Raw genomic sequence first — 16,752 nt, 5'->3', positions numbered from 1 at the left:
AAATTAAGTAGTAGGGGATTCTTGCCCCCTTAATCCACTACATTACCTTTGATCACAAACAAGCCCGAAGAGTGCACAGCGATTATCATCGGGCTTTCGCCAGCAAATTTTCAAAAGGCAATCAAAATTCTATTGGAGGCCCGAAGTTTAACATATAAGCGGACAAACACAGAAGCCCAGTGCCTGCAACACAGTTCATTTCCAGCCCACTACACCTGTCGAAGGTCGACCACGCTTCCGTCTTCCAGATCTCGGCAATCTCCATCCCCGCTACGCCATGGCTGCTGCCTCCTCCCCAACCTTCCCGCCGCCGGCGACCGACGTCGCCGCTCCAGGCGTCCCCGATCTCTCGATCCCCTACGACCTGGCCACCCGCGGGCAGTGGCAGGCGCTCTTCTCCCACCTCTCCCATCCGGCCCACACGCCCCATCCGCACCACCGCCTCCTCCTCTCCGCTCTCTCCGCCCTCTGCCTGGCCAAGCTCCGACGCTTCCCCGACGCCGCTGCGCTTCTAGCTTCCCTCCACCCGGATCCGGCCTGCCCGCCGCCACCCTTCCTCATCCGCCTCCTCCATGCTCTCCTCCCACTCTTCCTCCCCGACCGCCCCCTCGCGCTCGACCGCCTCTACACGCTCCTCTCCTCCGTCCGCGCACGCCCCAACGCCGGGCACCCCGAGTGGCGCCGCCGCGACGCGCTCGTCGCGTCCGTCCTCGCCGCCGACCACCTCGCCCACCGCGAGTTCGACGTCGCACTCGCGCTCCTCGCCGACATCGCCGGCCGCTACCCGGGCGACCCGGTGCTCCTCTCGCGCCTCGCCTACGCGCACCTCCAGATCGGCAACCTCGGCGCGGCCTCGGCTGCCTTCCGCCACGTGGAGTCCGTGGCCGCCGCGTCCGAGGACCCGACGCGGCATGCCAACCTCCTGGCCCGCAACCGCGCGCTGGAGTGCATCGTGGGCAAGGACTACGCGGCGGCGGTGCGGGAGTACGAGCGCTGCATCGAGGCGGACCCCGCGGACGCCGTGGCCCTCAACAACAAGGCGCTGTGCCTCATGTACTCGCGGGACCTCGGCGACGCCATCAAGGTGCTGGAGGGTGCCCTCGAGAGGGTCCCCACGGCGGCGCTCAACGAGACGGTGGTGGTCAACCTGTGCAGCATGTACGAGCTCGCCTTCGTCAACCACGGCGAGGTCAAGAGGAGCCTTGCTGAGTGGATCGCCAGGGTTGCGCCCGACGACTTCGACACCTCCTGCACGCGCATGTAGGAGGTACTCTGCCTTTTTGCAATTCAGCATTGTAGCCAGCCATGTGTATGGCTGTTATGTCAACATGCTGAAATGTGATTATCTCTGTTTAGATAGCATTCCAATTCAACCAATTTCTGTTTATGTGCATGGAAATTGTGACATGATTGGTATACATGATTGAAAACAAGAGTGAATTGGAGACAGACATGCTGTTGTGATCATACATGCGAAGAATGATGAATCCCAGTTTTTCTCCTCTTGTCATAACTCACAATGATTTATAACCACACCCACCTTAGTACTTGTTCGGTTTTTTCAATCCATATAAATTGAAGAGGATTGATATGGATGAGAACAAATTTTGACTCTAGGATTGAAACCCACTCAATCCATATGGATTGGGGTAGAACCGAACAAAGATCCTTTAAACATGATCTTTAAACATGTAGAGCTGCGAATCCCCATACGCGAAGAGCGCTTGTTTGCGCATCGCCGTTTGGCGCGGCTCCCTCTCCCCAGTGCAGTCCGCTGCCACTCTGGTTGTCTGATTCGAGTGACACTGAAACTCATGATTACACCGAAATAAAATTGAACTCAACATAATGAAACAGTACTGAAAGGTGACATCTCTTGATTCTTTTGTCGCGAGAAAAAAGCGATGTCTGTTTTCACGGGATTCATAGGCAACAAGTACTGCAAAACGCACCTTTTACGCATGTCCGTCATCTAGTAGCGCCTATGTCTACGTTAATCCAGTTTTAAACTGCTGTCATGAACAAATCAGGTGGTCAACTATTGCAAATTATCTCCACAGTCGGGCTAACAACGGGATTAAGAATTATCATGGACTGCAACTAATTACAACTGATGCTTTGGTGGACACAAGTCCGGCTACGTGCTGTGCTAGGGGCTAGGGCCGGACGAAGACGGTGGCAGATGAGACGAGGCACCGTAAATCCTGCGGCTGTGTCGCCATGTCGGCTTAGGACTTTCCTCCATGTCGGCTTGTTCGGTTAGAGGTGGATCTCTTTAATCCATCTCAAACCGAACTAAGGCCTTATTGGGCATGGCGGCTGCGACCTTGCGCCGCGGCCAGGACGGTCACGGGCCAACGGGTGGCTCCATCCAATCCAAACCTTCTGTCCGAGGACAAGTCGGAGAGGCGGGCTGCATTGGCCCGGCCGATCTTGCTGCTAAACTCAACTAATTTATCTGATATAACCCGATCTATTTATTGTCGCCTGTACTGAGCTAACTCAACTAATTTTCCTTGTCAAATTCATGAACTTGGGCCTTCGGCGGCAGCCTAGAAGAATTTGTCGTAGTCTTGAGTGGGCTGCCCCCACATGTCCATGAAACCTGAAACAATATGGACGAAGAAATCGTTTTAGCTTTTGGAATTAACTTACTCTGGTATCATCCGACAAATATATCATCCAGCAAACACTTTTAAAGTACAGTACAATGCAAAAACCATTGGCTAAAAAAAGTTACAATGCAAAAAACCATTGTGTCGTAGTCACCAAGTTTGAATACCGGCCAGGGTAAGGTCTGTATGCCTCAGACAGATGGGAGCCCAAAATAACAGATAGAGGATTAGAGGGTTACACAAGAGAGTACTGTGGCTTTTGCACTGTAGAAGGTATGTGAAGGCTGTACCAGCTAGGATTCAAAGGGCAAGACGATGAGGATCTCATCGTAGTCGAGGGTCTTTGCTCAAGTACTGGAAAGTTGCTTAGATAAATTAGTGACCCAAGAAATCATCCCTTGGCTAAAATTTCTAGGTCAACAGACCGCACAACATAAGTAGCAATCCTAACCTAAATGTGTTCTTCAAAGTTCCACAATCCATAAATGCCAGGAAGACTAAGGGCCAAAACGTGATTTTAAGTTCATTCACTCTAGCCTGAGATTTACTCGTTGCACTGTACAGATTAACTTGCTGGCTAATGAATAATGACCGCATCATGTATTTGTAATTTTCATGGACAATTTTTTTATCAATTTATAAGTTCACTGGGGGTACAACTACTATCATTATTTGGCAATATCATTTCCAATTAAGCCAACAGAAATATGGTAAACGACATGTAAGTGAAGTTATAAACTACATCTTTGTTCCATTCCTAATAAAACAAAAGAGGTTGCATCCAGTAGTGCCTGAGTATGGTCAATACTCAATAAAGATCATTCCAGCTATTCTCGCATAAGGCAACCCAAAAGAGGAAGGGCCATCTAAAACGCATTTGGGTCAACGAAGGTCAATAAACCACATTTGCCCCACTAAAAGGAAAGACCATCTAAAAACACGACTGCACATGCAATCTTTGAAAACGATCCAATGATACGTGCTACCAACACTGACAAGTGATTTTGGAATAAAAATAGTTTCAGAACTGTTAAGCTATATATGGCTATGTTCATAGGATATGAAGAGACTGCAAATTTTGTACGTATGCATCTGAAACTGGGAGTACACAAAAAACAGACAAGTGGGCATGGACAGGAACGTATTAAGGAAACAGAAGAAAATCATCAACTTACCAATATCAGCGAGAGACCCATATATAGGATCATCCATAACGGTAATACCCTGAAAGAAGGGAGAATTGTTTGAATATGTTATTGAGTAAAGTGCATTTCCGGTCCCTTAACTTGCGCCGGTGTGTCAACCCGGTCCATAAAGTTTTAAAATGTGTCTCTTAAAGTCTTAATCGCTGCTCGGGTCTCTATTAGGTCCAAAACGGTTCGAAACAAATCCGGTAGCAGGTCTTTCAGTCTTCTTCCTTGGCCTACCTGTCATCTCCTTCTTCTTCCTCCGTCCGGTAGTGTGCGCTCGTTGCCGCTCGTATATTCATTCAGCACGTATTAAGTCGTCCTCAATTCTAGTCTTGGTCTGCAGGCCCATTTCCTCTCGGTTCCTTGGCTTCTCTTCTATCGCGGCCAGAGACACAACAGCTCGCTGGTGCTGCTGACAAACCGTCCGGCTGCAGGCGCAGGCATGGCGGAGCATCTGCTGCTCCACCTGGGGCAAGTGAGCCTACAAAAGCTGGTCACGTTCTGGTGGCTGCTGGGTGGCCCGCCGGGCCATCCCTTCTGGCTGCAACCGTTTCAGCGCCTGCAGGAGCAACGGCACAGGTGGTTGTAGGGTGCTCGACTGCTCGGGGGAGAGGATGCACTTGGTGGCACGCGTCTGGCGGTAGAAGAGGACAGGGAGAGGTAGTGAAACCGAAACAGCACTCGTACAGGCAGGAGGCGGTGGAGTAGTAGGCGTGGACGAGCAGCTTGCCCCCGTCGTTGGGGTTGGAGGGGAGCGTGCAGTTAGACGATGACGACGGTGTAGACGCAGCTGTAGCAGCCTCGCCGCCTTTGCTAGCCTCACTGGGGCAGCATTTGAGGCGGCGGCGGTTGTGGTGAGGAGGGTCCAAGGAGCTGAGGAGGTGCCAGATGCGCCGTGAAGCACGGCCGGAGGCCGAGCTGGGCGCCGCACACTTGTTTCTCTCCTCCGCGCTTCACTCACCCTCTCTTTCTTGGGAACCGGTCTGCCAGCGGGCAAAACACGAACCCAGATCGATGGTTGGAAGGAGGAAATGACATATGGGCCATAGCAATATGGATGGAGGAAATACTTGCTACCGGGTTTGTTTCGAACCGTTTTGGACCTAACAAAGACCCGAACATCAATTAAGACTTTAAAAGACATACTTTAAAAGTTTATGGACCAGGTTGACACACCGACGCAAGTTAAGGGACTGGAAATGCACTTTACTCATATGTTATTCATGCAAGAAATACAGTAATTATTTCCGGGAACTTCACTAATTGCCTGCAAGTAGGAAAAAACTACATAAAAATACCAGGAAGCCTCCCGTCTCACCTCTGAGTCGTTGGCACTTATTCCAGCATGAAGATCTGATTGCATTGACGGGTAGCATGGTATATCAGAACTGAGAAAATCTGAAAATGCAAGGCTGTAGCCATCTTGAACAACAGGAATAACATCCGTATGTATTCCATCGCCAGGGTCCATGATGCTATCCATGCTAGAGCATACCATCTTATTTCTGGTTGAATCAAATTGTATAACTTTTAGCTGAAATGCCATGACACTGAAAAACAAACAATATATTGGTGTGCTAACAAAACAAACACCATCATGAACCATCTATCTGACTGGTCTCTTGACACGCCAGGAAAAAGGTCAGAGAGACATGCAGAACTATGGAGACCATGTTCAGACCGTGTCCAGCAGTTTAACCATAGTTTATCCAAAACACTGTTTTTTGCACTGTTCTACATTGTAGAATGCACTGTTCGCATAGTGTAGTTTAAATATGGGTATGAGGATGGGTAAGCTGTTGAAGATAGTCTCAGGACTGCCAAGAATTCCTATATGATGCAAACATTTTCGCTACAAAAAGATTGTAATTTATTGGATCAACATAGACTAGAAAATAACTGGAGTTGAAGAAACTCACTTTGACTTTGACAAATCAAATCCACCAACTTCAACTGGTGTGCCACATTCTATGTCAATTACTTGAACATCCTTATTGTCTAATGGAAGCTGGCATAAATCATCTGTAGGATTAGCATTGGCACCTGTAAAAGTTTCAGGATCTTCTTGCTGTTTATTAATTAACTCTGCAGAAGATCCAGCTACAGACATCTGGACCAACACTGGATTATTGTGTATTGATTTTGACAAACCAAATCCACCAACTTCAACTGGTGTGCCACATTCTATATTAACTACCTGAACATCCTTATTATCTAATGGAAGCTGGCATAAATCATCTGTAGGACTGGCATTGGCACCTGTAAAAGTTTCAGGATCTTGTTGCTGTTTATTATTTGACTCTGTGGAAGATCCAGCTGCAGACAGCTGGACCAACACTGGATTATTGTGTATAGCGGCAACCTCTGTACCACCAACTAGGTCAACATCCGATAGATTTAGTGAGCTAGATTGATCCAGCTTTCCTTCTTCCATTCCGGTGACAGCTTTAGCACCAACATCACGACCAATGATTTTCCTTTGATCGGGCAACTCAATGAGGTTCACATCTTGTGGCAGCATATCAATATCGCATACCTGTGTTCCTTCCTTAAATTGCAATTTCAAGTTATTATTATAAGAAGATATTGTCTGAGTTAAGTCAGTTCCCTCAATCAAGCTGTCCTTGTGAGAAGCTGTTGATGGTGGCAATTCGGTTTCTTCAGTGAAGCTCTCCCTGTGATTAGCTGTCAACGGAGATAAATCAACTTCTTGCATCAAGCCACCCTCTTGCATCAAGCTATCCTTGTGAGAAGCTGCAAATGGAGATAATGTGATTTCCTGCCTCAAGCTCTTCTCGAGGGCATCTGTTAACGGAGATAGGTTAGTTTCTTCCTTATATTGCTGGACGACCACATGTGGTTCTGCATCAACATTATCTTCTGCCATGTTTTCAGTCACAACTGTTATTCCATTTTCTTGAAGAAGCATCAGCTCCTTTGGTGGAGCACGGACATCACCAGAGCTAGTGTTTTCTTGGCAAAATTTATCTTCTGTGTTTTCTGACACAATTTTAGTAAAAAATCTCTCAGCAGATTCAGCGCTTACCATATGTGAAGCTTGACCAGAAGAAACTAAATCAAATGTTTCAACTACTGCAGGTTCTCCTGGGATAGATGCTGCATTTCTGTGTGCACGTGCTGACCTAGGCCTTGTTGGGGTTCTCGTGAAGTTACAATAGTCAATCAAACTCTCCTTACCAACGTGCATCTCAACTTCCATATTTGTCACCTCACCATCACAAGTGTTGTGATCCAAAGTAGCCTCATCCATAACTTTTTTGTCATCTTCAGCTTCCTCGTCAGGAATCTCATCTTGAATCTTACCATCTGATAACTGGTTGGGATTTGACTCTGTAATAACATAACAAGAAGCATGATTTACATCGGTATCTATCCCTTGCTTCACTACCTCAGTTTCTGAATTCTGCGTCTCCCTGTCATCCTCCACCTCGCCTTCCTCAGTCTCCTCCGGCACCTTTGGCGCATCATTAGAATCCTTAATAGTATCTTTGAAAGAGCTCATAATCTTTGACGTTGCATCCTCCATGCAGAACCCTTCTACAGCCTTCGCTGTCAATGGTGTCCCTTCCCTCAGTGCCTCTGTATCATGAGGCCTCACCTCATCACTCCCCCGATTGCCGTGTCGCTCCCTCCGAAACCCAGGTGCCCCATCTTCATCCTTATCCTCCTCGTAGCGCCGGCCATTTGGAAATGGCCTTCTCCTCTCCTTCTCCCTGTCCCTCCCTGAATCCAAATACCCCCTCCTGTATTTCCCATACTTCATCTTCCCTCTTCCATTGTAGCTGCCACGGCTGCAATCATCTCTGCTACTGGTGCTACTACTAGTGTCATTGGCTCGCCTAGGATTATTGTTGTATTCATCTTTGTACCGCCTCCGGCCATAACCCCCCCGGGGTTCCTGCTGTTGCAGCTGCGGTGGCGGAGGAAGAGGATGATCAGGCCACGCGCCAGAGATGCCGGCGCCGCGCTGCAGAGCGGCCGGGGGGAGCACGCCCTGGGCGACCAGATACTCGGTGGCGAGGCGACCGGCCTCCATAAGCACCTCGTACTTGCGCTCTAGCGACGGCGGCGGCGGCGGCGGCGCCGGAGGAAACGGTGGCGGAGGAAGCGGAGCGTAGCATGGCTGCTTGGGGCCGCGAGGATGCCCTCCGCGGCCGAACGGCAGCGGCGGCGGCGGCAAGCGGCTGCGGTGGTTGTACTGCATCGGAAAGGTCACACTTTTTCTCCACGGAATCCACGAGAAATTCGTCAGGAATTCTGAGGCAAAGACCAAAAAGAAAAAGTGTTACGATTTCTGCGACTTATATCGCGGCGAGGAACAGGAAACCCTAAAATGAGGGCAAGAACTCACGAGTCACGATTCAGCTGCCAGGCCGGAATTACCACTGGCTAATTCAGTTCTTGTTTCTTTCTACCTGTGATTCTACCCTCTGTTCTTGAGAGACGATCGATGCGGGAGAAGGGGAAGGATCACAGAAAAATGGAAGACTTTTACTAGATTACAAGAACGCGATGACGCACCTATTTCTGTTGGGAGTTCTAATTTCTACGGCAAGAATTTGCTGCTTGGTTTAAACCAGGGAATTAATAAAAAGGAGGGGGGAACTAATGGTCGCTGCTTTTGGTGGGTCGGAGTACCAGTTTCCGGTTGCGCGCGTGAATCCGCACGTGGATCCAATGCCTCTACGGCTCTACCTGCTGGCTGCTGCTTGGGTCGGGGGAGGGCGGGGAGGGGGAGGTATGGGGATGGTTTGTGGGTCCCGGATGTCATTTCGTGAGGACGGTTCGTGGAGGAGTTTATTTTTTTAACTAACCGACATGGGGCAGGTCCGGTGTGGAGAACGGCATGATCACTCCACGCATAACTTTGTTCCCCTGACTGTGGTAGGTATACTACACTAGTGGATCAATTGCTGCCACTTATTTTCTTGAGTTCTATTAAATTGTCTTGATTGTAGCATTGTCAACACTAGTAGTTTATTACTATCTTGCACTAAAATAATGTACATATACATTCATTGTTGTTGCTTCCATATCGGGATGGCAGCGGATAAGATATCCACGGGCACACAACGTCATGCCATACCCAGGCGTGGATCCAGAATTTTTCTATGACTCGGACCAAATCTACCAAATTTTCTTCTCTTCATTTTATCTTAACTATTTTATACCGTATTAAATAGAGACTTATATAGAGTTACATGAATCAAGCACCGGGTCACGGACCGGGTGGCCCGGGGTGTAGATCCGCCACTGGCCATACCATACTTACCAGAGAAAAGACTGCATTATCTATACCCAATATCCACCATGGCTATAAAATTACCCCATACAACGGATAACAGGTACCCATCGGGTACCCATACCCACAAACATTTCAATAGATATGATAATTTTAATCGCAAAATTAAGCACCAAATATAAAATATTGAAGTCTCGTACCTTATCAATAATAAAAGTGTCGGGTACCCAGGAACCAGATGCCTAAAGTAGGCCCAAGACTCTCGACGGCCCACTTGTTAACCGGGCCACTACCGAGCAACTCAGTGTGGCAGGAGTCCCGTTCAAATCCTTGCCAAGCAACTCAGCAAAAGGAGGTCCCGACCAAGTGTAACACCCTAGGTGTTACTCAGGGTTTCTCCTTAGTACCCACATTATGACCCATTATCACATGTGTTTTAATTGGAGCAAAAGGCACCAATCTTGAGGAGCTAAAACTTAATCAAGTCTTTTTCACCCTAAGAATCATACCCTGACCATATGAAGCTTAAGGAAGAAGGAAAATGCCAAAACCCTAACCTTTTCTTTAGAGCAATGGGACATTGAAAAGAAACTCAATAAAAGACCAAGAAAATCACATTGTCGTGACTTGGGCCAATTATAAAAGTTGTAATACAACTAATAACCTACAAAAGATAGTAAGAATGTTGGCTCAAAAAGATTTTGCAAAATCCCTAAATAAACCACCCAAGCCGAGGGCCCCAAAGCAAATAAGGATTTCTCCTAATTGAATTTCAGCCCTCTTACAAAGATTGCCCGCGTTCATGAAGATTTTGTGTTAAACTAACCCCTCTACCACATATCTGAAGATGGCATTGGGATTCGGGTCTTAGACACGACAAAACCAGGGATTTGCCTCGGGCTTGGGCTATGAGACGGATCCTACTTGAGTGCTCAATATCTCTGGATCCAGTAGACCAAATCCTTTGACCACCACACAAGATCGGTAGCTTGAGGGAAGGGGAAGAGGTTTTGTTCACTGACCAAGGCAAGAACAGGCCTGGACGAGCGACTACACACGCCAAAACTCGAGCAGAAACAACGCACACACATGTTCGACCCTGGTCGGCATGCCGACGTTTGCCCAACCCCTGCGCGCGCTCGCCCCCGCGCACGGTCAGTCTGCTACGCGCCCGCGCCTATAAAGGCCGTCAGCCCCTCGGACATCCTTGCCTCAGCCTCGCACACTCACCGCGCTCAATCACTGGAGCCCTGACCGTGAACCGAGAGCTCACCGCCCGCCGAGCCACCCGAGCTCTGGCCACCGTGGCCAGCTCACCCCAGCCACCCCTCACCCACGCCAGCTGCTCGGATAGCTTCACTAGAGACTCGTGAAGCTTCCCAAGCCCTCAGACCAAGCGCAACCCCACCGGAGACGCTAGATCACCCTCGCCGGACTTCCTCCGCCCACCGGAGAGTGTGGACCGGGTAAGCCGCTGCACAATTCTCAAATTCCTCGTGCGCACAGCTTCTGCGTCACCTGGTAAAGCACCCCGAACCGACCAATTGAACTCTACTGCCATGTTTAAGCCGGACTCCTCGCCGCCGACGAGCTCTTCCGCCCCCGCGCGCGGCCAAAGCGACTCTGACCACCTCCGACCGCCATCAGCCCATCGACGTGTTCGCTAGGACCTCCCTGACCTCTGTGGACACTTCGCTAGAGCTAGACCGCCGCCGGTAAGCCTCACCGCCCTTTCTTCTACCACGGTTACTATTCCGGTGAGGTTACGAGCACGGGTGGGATAGCTCACAAGCTTTCCGCAATGTCAGTGACTCAGATGAATAGTAGCCCGAGGACCCGTCTATAAGGATCGCAAGGAAAATACACCAGGGACCCGAGCGCAAAGTGGATTTCCTTTTCCATTTTGAAATTCAATTCCTTTTTAATAAACAACAGACTTAGAAAAAACATAACTTGAGTATTATTCATCCAAATGAGGTCAAACCAATTTTACTGGACTCTGCATAATATAATCTACCAAGCAAAAATAGTAGAACCCATACTTCCTATATTACTTTTTAGAGTTTTGGATTAAAGGAGAAAACTAATTAAACCTTGAAAATAAGGAAACCGATAGCAAAACTTTTAGACTAGGCTTGAGAAAATTTATGGAGATACTTGACCAATAGTCACACTGTTTAAAAATGTTAAGTACCCCAGTACCCAAGATTAAACAAATTTTATCTCTTAGGACTTATTTTCACCCAAACCTTGGAAAAATAGAAAAGGGCACTAAAAATAGAAACCAGAGAGCAATATTATTTTCCACCAACTCCATTTTGGTGATCATGGTGGCGTTGTTTCCCTCATGTGATATCTTGAGGGTATCCCAAATTTGCTTGGTGTTGTCCAAGCCGCTCACCTTGTTGTATTCATCCCTGCACAAAGATGCTAGCAAAACAGTGGTAGCTTGTGCATTCTTATGAATTTGCTCATTTATGAAAACTGGGTTGTCAGTATTATCAAAATACATTCCGTTTTCAACAATCTCCCAAATACTAGGATGGAGAGAAAATAGGTGACTACGCATTTTATGACTCCAAAATGAGTAGTCTTCTCCATCAAAGTGCAGAGGTTTCCCAAGTGGAATTGATAGTAAATGAGCATTAGAATTGAATGGAATACGAGAATAATCAAATGAATAATTTTGATTAACCATTTTCTTTTTCGATGATGAGTCGTCGTCATTGTCGTCTCTTGGTGAAGATGAAGAGGCATCGCTGTTGTAGTAGACGATTTTCTTGATGCGCCTCTTCTTCTTCCCATCCCTCTTCTTGTGACTTGAGCCTGAGTCGGTAGGCTTGTCGTCTCTAGGCTCATTGAGGGAGGACTCCTTCTTCTTGTCGTTGACCACCATCCCCTTTCCCTTAGGATCCATCTCTTTGGGCGATTAGTCCCTTGCGTGAAGAGAAAGGCTCTGATACCAATTGAGAGCACCTAGAGGGGGGGTGAATAAATGATCCTGTAAAAATCAAATACTAATAGCCACAAAACTTAGTTATAAGTGTTACTACGGCTAAATAGTTTGAAGCAAGCTCTTGCGAACACAAATAATCACAGAGAGGAGCAACACAAGACACGCGATTTTTATCCCGTGATTCGGCCAAGTAACACTTGCCTACTTCCACGTTGTGGTGTCCCAATGGACGAGGGTTGCACTCAACCCCTTTCAAGTGATCCGATGATCAACTTGAATACCACGGTTTTTCCTTTAGATGATTATTCCCGTTTGCGAGGAATCTCCACAAGATTGGAGTCTCTCGCCCTTACAACAAAGATCACAATGAAAGCACGGAGTAAGGTCGGGATGAGCAACACACACAAGACATAAATCGCAGCACAACTACGCACACAAGTCACAACTTGAGCTCAAAACGCAACACACGGAGTTCACAACTCAAATAGAGCTCAAGTCACTATCTCAAAGAATCAAATGTGTGAAGTTGGAGTCTTGGAGTCTTAGAATGTTTCTTGTAAGCTTGGGTAGCTCCTCCATGCGCCTAGGGGTCCCTTTTATAGCCCCAAGGTAGCTAGGAGCCGTTGGAGGCCAACTTGGAAGGCCAAACTTGCCTTCTATCGGGTGGTGCACCGGACAGTCCGGTGCACCACCGGACAGTCCCTGTAGCTGTCCGGTGCGCGATCTCTTTCCTTTTCTGGCGCATTCGACCGTTGGTCCTCGAGATCGGTTGGCGCACCTGACACTATCCGGTGCACACCAGACAGTTCAGTGTGCCCAACCAACCGTTGCTGCGGGCCACGCGTCGCCCGCGGATTACGCGGCCGACCGTTGTGCTGGCGACCGTTGGCTCACCGGACAGTCTGGTGAATTATAGCCGTACGCCGCTGAACTTTTCCCGAGAGCGGCCTTTTCAACGGAGTCTAGCCTGGCGCACCGGACACTGTCTGATGCACCATCGGACAGTCCGGTGTGCTAGGTTGAGCTGGACTTTGGCTGCACACAGCCAAGTCTTTTGCAATTCTTTCTTTTCCTGTTTCTAGCACTTAGACAAAATATGTTAGTACTCAAAACAATGTACTAAGTCTAGAAACATACCTCATGTCTTGATTTGCATTTTTCTCTTCATTTAGCACATAAGAACTTAATTAAATGTGTTGGGCACTTAATCACCAAAACATAATAGAAATTGCCCAAGGGCACATTTCCCTTTCAACTCTACCGCCGTGTTTAGGCCGGACTCCTCACCGCCGACGAGCTCTTCCGCCCCCGCGCGCGGCCAGAGCGACTCCGACCACCTCCGACCGCCATGAGCCCATCGACGTGTTCGCCAGGACCTCCTCGACCACCATGGACACTTCGCTAGAGCTATACCACCGCCAGTAAGCCCCGCTGCCCTTTTATCCCGCCACAGTTACTATTCTGGTGAGGTTAGGAGCGCGGGTGGGACAACTAAAAGGGAAATAGGGTCAAACCTTTTTCTAAATGATTTTGGTGGTTGAATTGCCCAACATAAATAATTAGACTAACTAGTTTGCTCTAGAATATATGTTCCACAGGTGCCAAAGGTTCACAACAAACCAATACAAAGTTAAAAGAAAGGGTTCAAATTAAAGGAGCAAAGACAACCGAAGGCTGCCCTAGTATGGCGCACCGGACTATCCGGTGTGCCACCAGACAGTGTCCGATGCACCACCGGACAGTGTCCGGTGCACCAGGGAGATCAACTCCGAACTTGCCATCTTCGGGTTTCTGGAAATCGCTCCCCACTATAATTTTCACCGGACTGTCCAGTGTAGCACCGGACTGTCCGGTGTGCCAGCGGGAGCAACGGCTACAACGCCAATGATCGATTGCAAAATGAACAGTGAACAATGAACAGTGCGGACTGCGCGTGCAGAGTCAGAGGAGGCGCCAGAAGGCGCACCGGACAGTGAACAGGACCTGTCCGGTGGACCACCGGACTGTCCGGTGGCCTAGCTATCAGAAGCTTCAACAGTCGAACCCTAACGGTTGGGTGACGTGGCTGACGCACCGGACAGTGTCCGGTGCACCCATCGACAGACAGCCTCCCCAACGACCATTTTGGTGGGTGGGGCTATAAATACCCCCAACCACCACACATTCAAGGCATCCAAGTTTTCAGCTATTGCATTCAATACAAGAGCTCTAGACTTCACTCCAAGACACAAACAAGAGATCAAATCCTCTCCCAAGTCCGGAATCACTCCAAACATTTAGTGACTAGTGAGAGAGAGATATTTGTGTTCATTTGAGTTCTTGTCGCTTGGATCGCTTTTCTTCTTCCCCCATTCTTGTTCTCAACACCTTTGTAATCAAAGCAAGAGACACCAAGTTGTGGTGGTTCTTGTGGGGACTAAGTGTCCCAATTGATTGAGGAGAAAAGCTCACTCGGTCTAGGTGACCGTTTGAGAGAGGGAAAGGGTTGAAAGAGACCCGGTCTTTGCGACCACCTCAACGGGGAGTAGGTTTGCAAGAACCGAACCTCGGTAAAACAAATCACCGTGTCACTCTCTTCATTTGCTTGTGATTTGTTTTCGCCCTCTCTTTCGGACTCGATTTTATTTCTAACGCTAACCCCGGCTTGTAGTGTGTGCTTAAGTTTATATTTTTCAGATTCCGCCTATTCACCCCCCTCTAGGCGACTTTCAATTGGTATCGGAGCCCGGTACTTCATTAGAGCTTAACCGCTCGAAGTGATGTCAGGAGATCACGCAAAGAAGGAGGTCGTGACCGGCGAGAAGCCCGCCACAAGCCACGGGAAGACTCCATTAGGAGAGTCCGGCAACAAGGAGAAGGGATCCTCTTGACACACCAAGTCACATCGGAGCGGCGACAAGAAAAAGAAGATGAAGAAGGTGGTCTACTATGAGGCCGACTCTTCGTCACCATCTACCTCCGGCTCCGATGCGCCGTCCGTCACTTCTAAGCGCCATGAGGCAAGAAGTTTAGTAAGATCCCCTTATGCTACCCTCGCATTTCTAAACGTACTCCATTACTTTTCGTCCCATTAGGCAAACCACCGGTTTTTGACGGTGAAGATTATTGTATGTGGAGTGATAAAATGAGACATCACCTAACCTCACTCCACACTAGTATTTGGGATGTTGTTGAGTTTGGAGCATAGGTACCATCCGTAGGGGATGAGGGATATGATTCGGACGAAGTTGCCCAAATCCGGCACTTCAATTCCCAAGCCACTACTATACTCCTCGCCTCTCTAAGTCGAGAGGAGTATAATAAGGTGCAAGGGTTGAAGAGTGCCAAAGAAATTTGGGACATGCTCAAAACCGCGCACGAAGGAGATGAGGTGACAAAGATCACCAAGCGGGAGACGATCGAGGGGGAGCTCGGTCGTTTTATGCTCAACCAAGGAGAGGAGCCACAAGCCATGTACAACCAGCTCAAGACCTTGGTGAACCAAGTGCGCAACCTCGGGAGCACAAAATGGGATGACCATGAAATGGTCAAGGTTATTCTAAGATCACTTGTTTTTCTTAATCCTACACAAGTTCAATTAATTCGTGGTGATCCTAGATACAAGCTAATGTCTCCCGAGGAGGTTATAGGGAAGTTTGTGAGCTTTGAATTGATGATCAAAGGCTCCAAACAAATCATCGAGCGAGGCGCCACCGCAACACCCGAGGTGCAACCCGTTGCCTTCAAAGCAAAGGAGGAGAAGAAAGAAGAGTCTACATCAAGTAGGCTCCCCATCGATGCCTCTAAGCTCGACAATGAGGAGATGACGCTCATCATCAAGAGCTTCTGTCAAATCCTCAAGCAACGGAAGGGGAAAGACTACAAGCCCCGTTCCAAGAAAGTTTACTACAAGTGTGGTAAGCCCGGTCATTTTATTGCTAAATGTCCATTATCTAGTGATAGTGACTGGGGCAACGACAAGAAGGGAAGGAGGAAGGAAAAGAAGAAGTATTACAAGAAGAAGGGCGGCGATGCCCATGTATGCCGGGAGTGGGACTCCGATGAGAGCTCCACCGACTCATCCTCCAACGAGGACGCCGCCAACATCGCCATCAATAAGGGCCTCCTCTTCCCCAACGTCGGCCACAAGTGCCTCATGGCAAAGGACGACAAAAAGAAGGTAAAATCGAGAGCCTCCACTAAATATGCAACATCTAGTGATGAGGATAACTCTAGTGATGATGAAGATAATTCGCTTGCTCTTTTTGCCAACCTAAACATGCAACAAAAAGAAAAATTAAATGAATTGATAGGTGCTATTCATGAGAAGGATGGACTCTTGGATAACCAAGAGGACTTCCTTATTAAGGAAAACAAAAATCATGTTAAGGTTAAAAATGCTTATGCTCAGGAAGTAGAAAAATGTGAAAAATTAACTAGTGAGCTTAGCATTTGCCATGACACTATCTCTAACCCTAGAAATGAAAATGCCAAATTAATAGCTTAGCATGTTAAATGTTTGTGATGATTCTCTTGTCAACCTCAAAAATGATAATGCTAGTTTGATTTCTAAAATTGACAAGTTGAATGAATCACTTTCTAGCCTTAAGATTGAGAATGATAAATTAATTTCTAAGGCTAAAGATTTAAATGTTTGCAATGTTTCTATTTCCAATCTTATAAATGAGAATGTCATGTTACATGCTAAGATTGATGAATTAAATGCATGCAAACCCTCTACATCTACTG

At 47.9% G+C, this 16,752-nt stretch overlaps 2 protein-coding genes across 3 annotated transcripts; one reads left to right on the top strand and one right to left on the bottom strand.

Annotated features, from left to right (window-relative positions):
• The first annotated feature begins 193 nt into the window (after positions 1-193).
• On the top strand, positions 194-1,448 carry LOC100194254 (Tetratricopeptide repeat (TPR)-like superfamily protein). Its single transcript, NM_001139295.2, has one exon. The coding sequence runs from the start codon at positions 278-280 to the stop codon at positions 1,262-1,264; it is 987 nt and encodes a 328-aa protein (NP_001132767.2). The 5' UTR covers positions 194-277; the 3' UTR covers positions 1,265-1,448.
• A 412-nt stretch (positions 1,449-1,860) lies between these two features.
• On the bottom strand, positions 1,861-8,599 carry LOC103627269 (uncharacterized). Of its 2 annotated transcripts, none has more exons than XM_008647558.2 (5): positions 8,178-8,599; positions 5,725-8,083; positions 5,124-5,310; positions 3,791-3,839; positions 1,861-2,605 (listed from the first exon to the last, which is right to left on the bottom strand). In XM_008647558.2, exons 2-5 carry the CDS (start codon positions 8,028-8,030, stop codon positions 2,553-2,555), a joined length of 2,595 nt encoding a protein of 864 aa, XP_008645780.1. In that variant the 5' UTR covers positions 8,031-8,083; positions 8,178-8,599; the 3' UTR covers positions 1,861-2,552. The 2 variants fall into 2 exon arrangements, with proteins under 2 accessions (XP_008645780.1, XP_008645779.1); XM_008647557.2 differs by having other exon boundaries at positions 5,124-5,355; positions 8,178-8,595.
• Positions 8,600-16,752: the final 8,153 nt, after the last annotated feature.

This window comes from Zea mays, chromosome 5 (genome assembly GCF_902167145.1).
Source record: "Zea mays cultivar B73 chromosome 5, Zm-B73-REFERENCE-NAM-5.0, whole genome shotgun sequence".
Taxonomy (NCBI): Eukaryota; Viridiplantae; Streptophyta; class Magnoliopsida; order Poales; family Poaceae; genus Zea; species Zea mays.
The sequence above is the reverse complement of the archived record's forward strand: the minus strand, read 5'-3'. Positions and strand labels throughout refer to the sequence as shown.

Bases quoted from the DNA above. Each gene is read 5' to 3' on its own strand.
- LOC100194254 (NM_001139295.2), top strand. From the start codon at position 278: ATGGCTGCTGCCTCCTCCCCAACCTTCCCGCCGCCGGCGACCGACGTC.
- LOC103627269 (XM_008647557.2), bottom strand. From the start codon at position 8,030: ATGCAGTACAACCACCGCAGCCGCTTGCCGCCGCCGCCGCTGCCGTTC. The intron at 5,356-5,724 runs GTGAGTTTCTTC...TTTGTTTTTCAG, and splicing joins TTTGATTTGTCAAAGTCAAA to TGTCATGGCATTTCAGCTAA. The intron at 3,840-5,123 runs GTGAGACGGGAG...CCCTTCTTTCAG, and splicing joins TAAGTGCCAACGACTCAGAG to GGTATTACCGTTATGGATGA.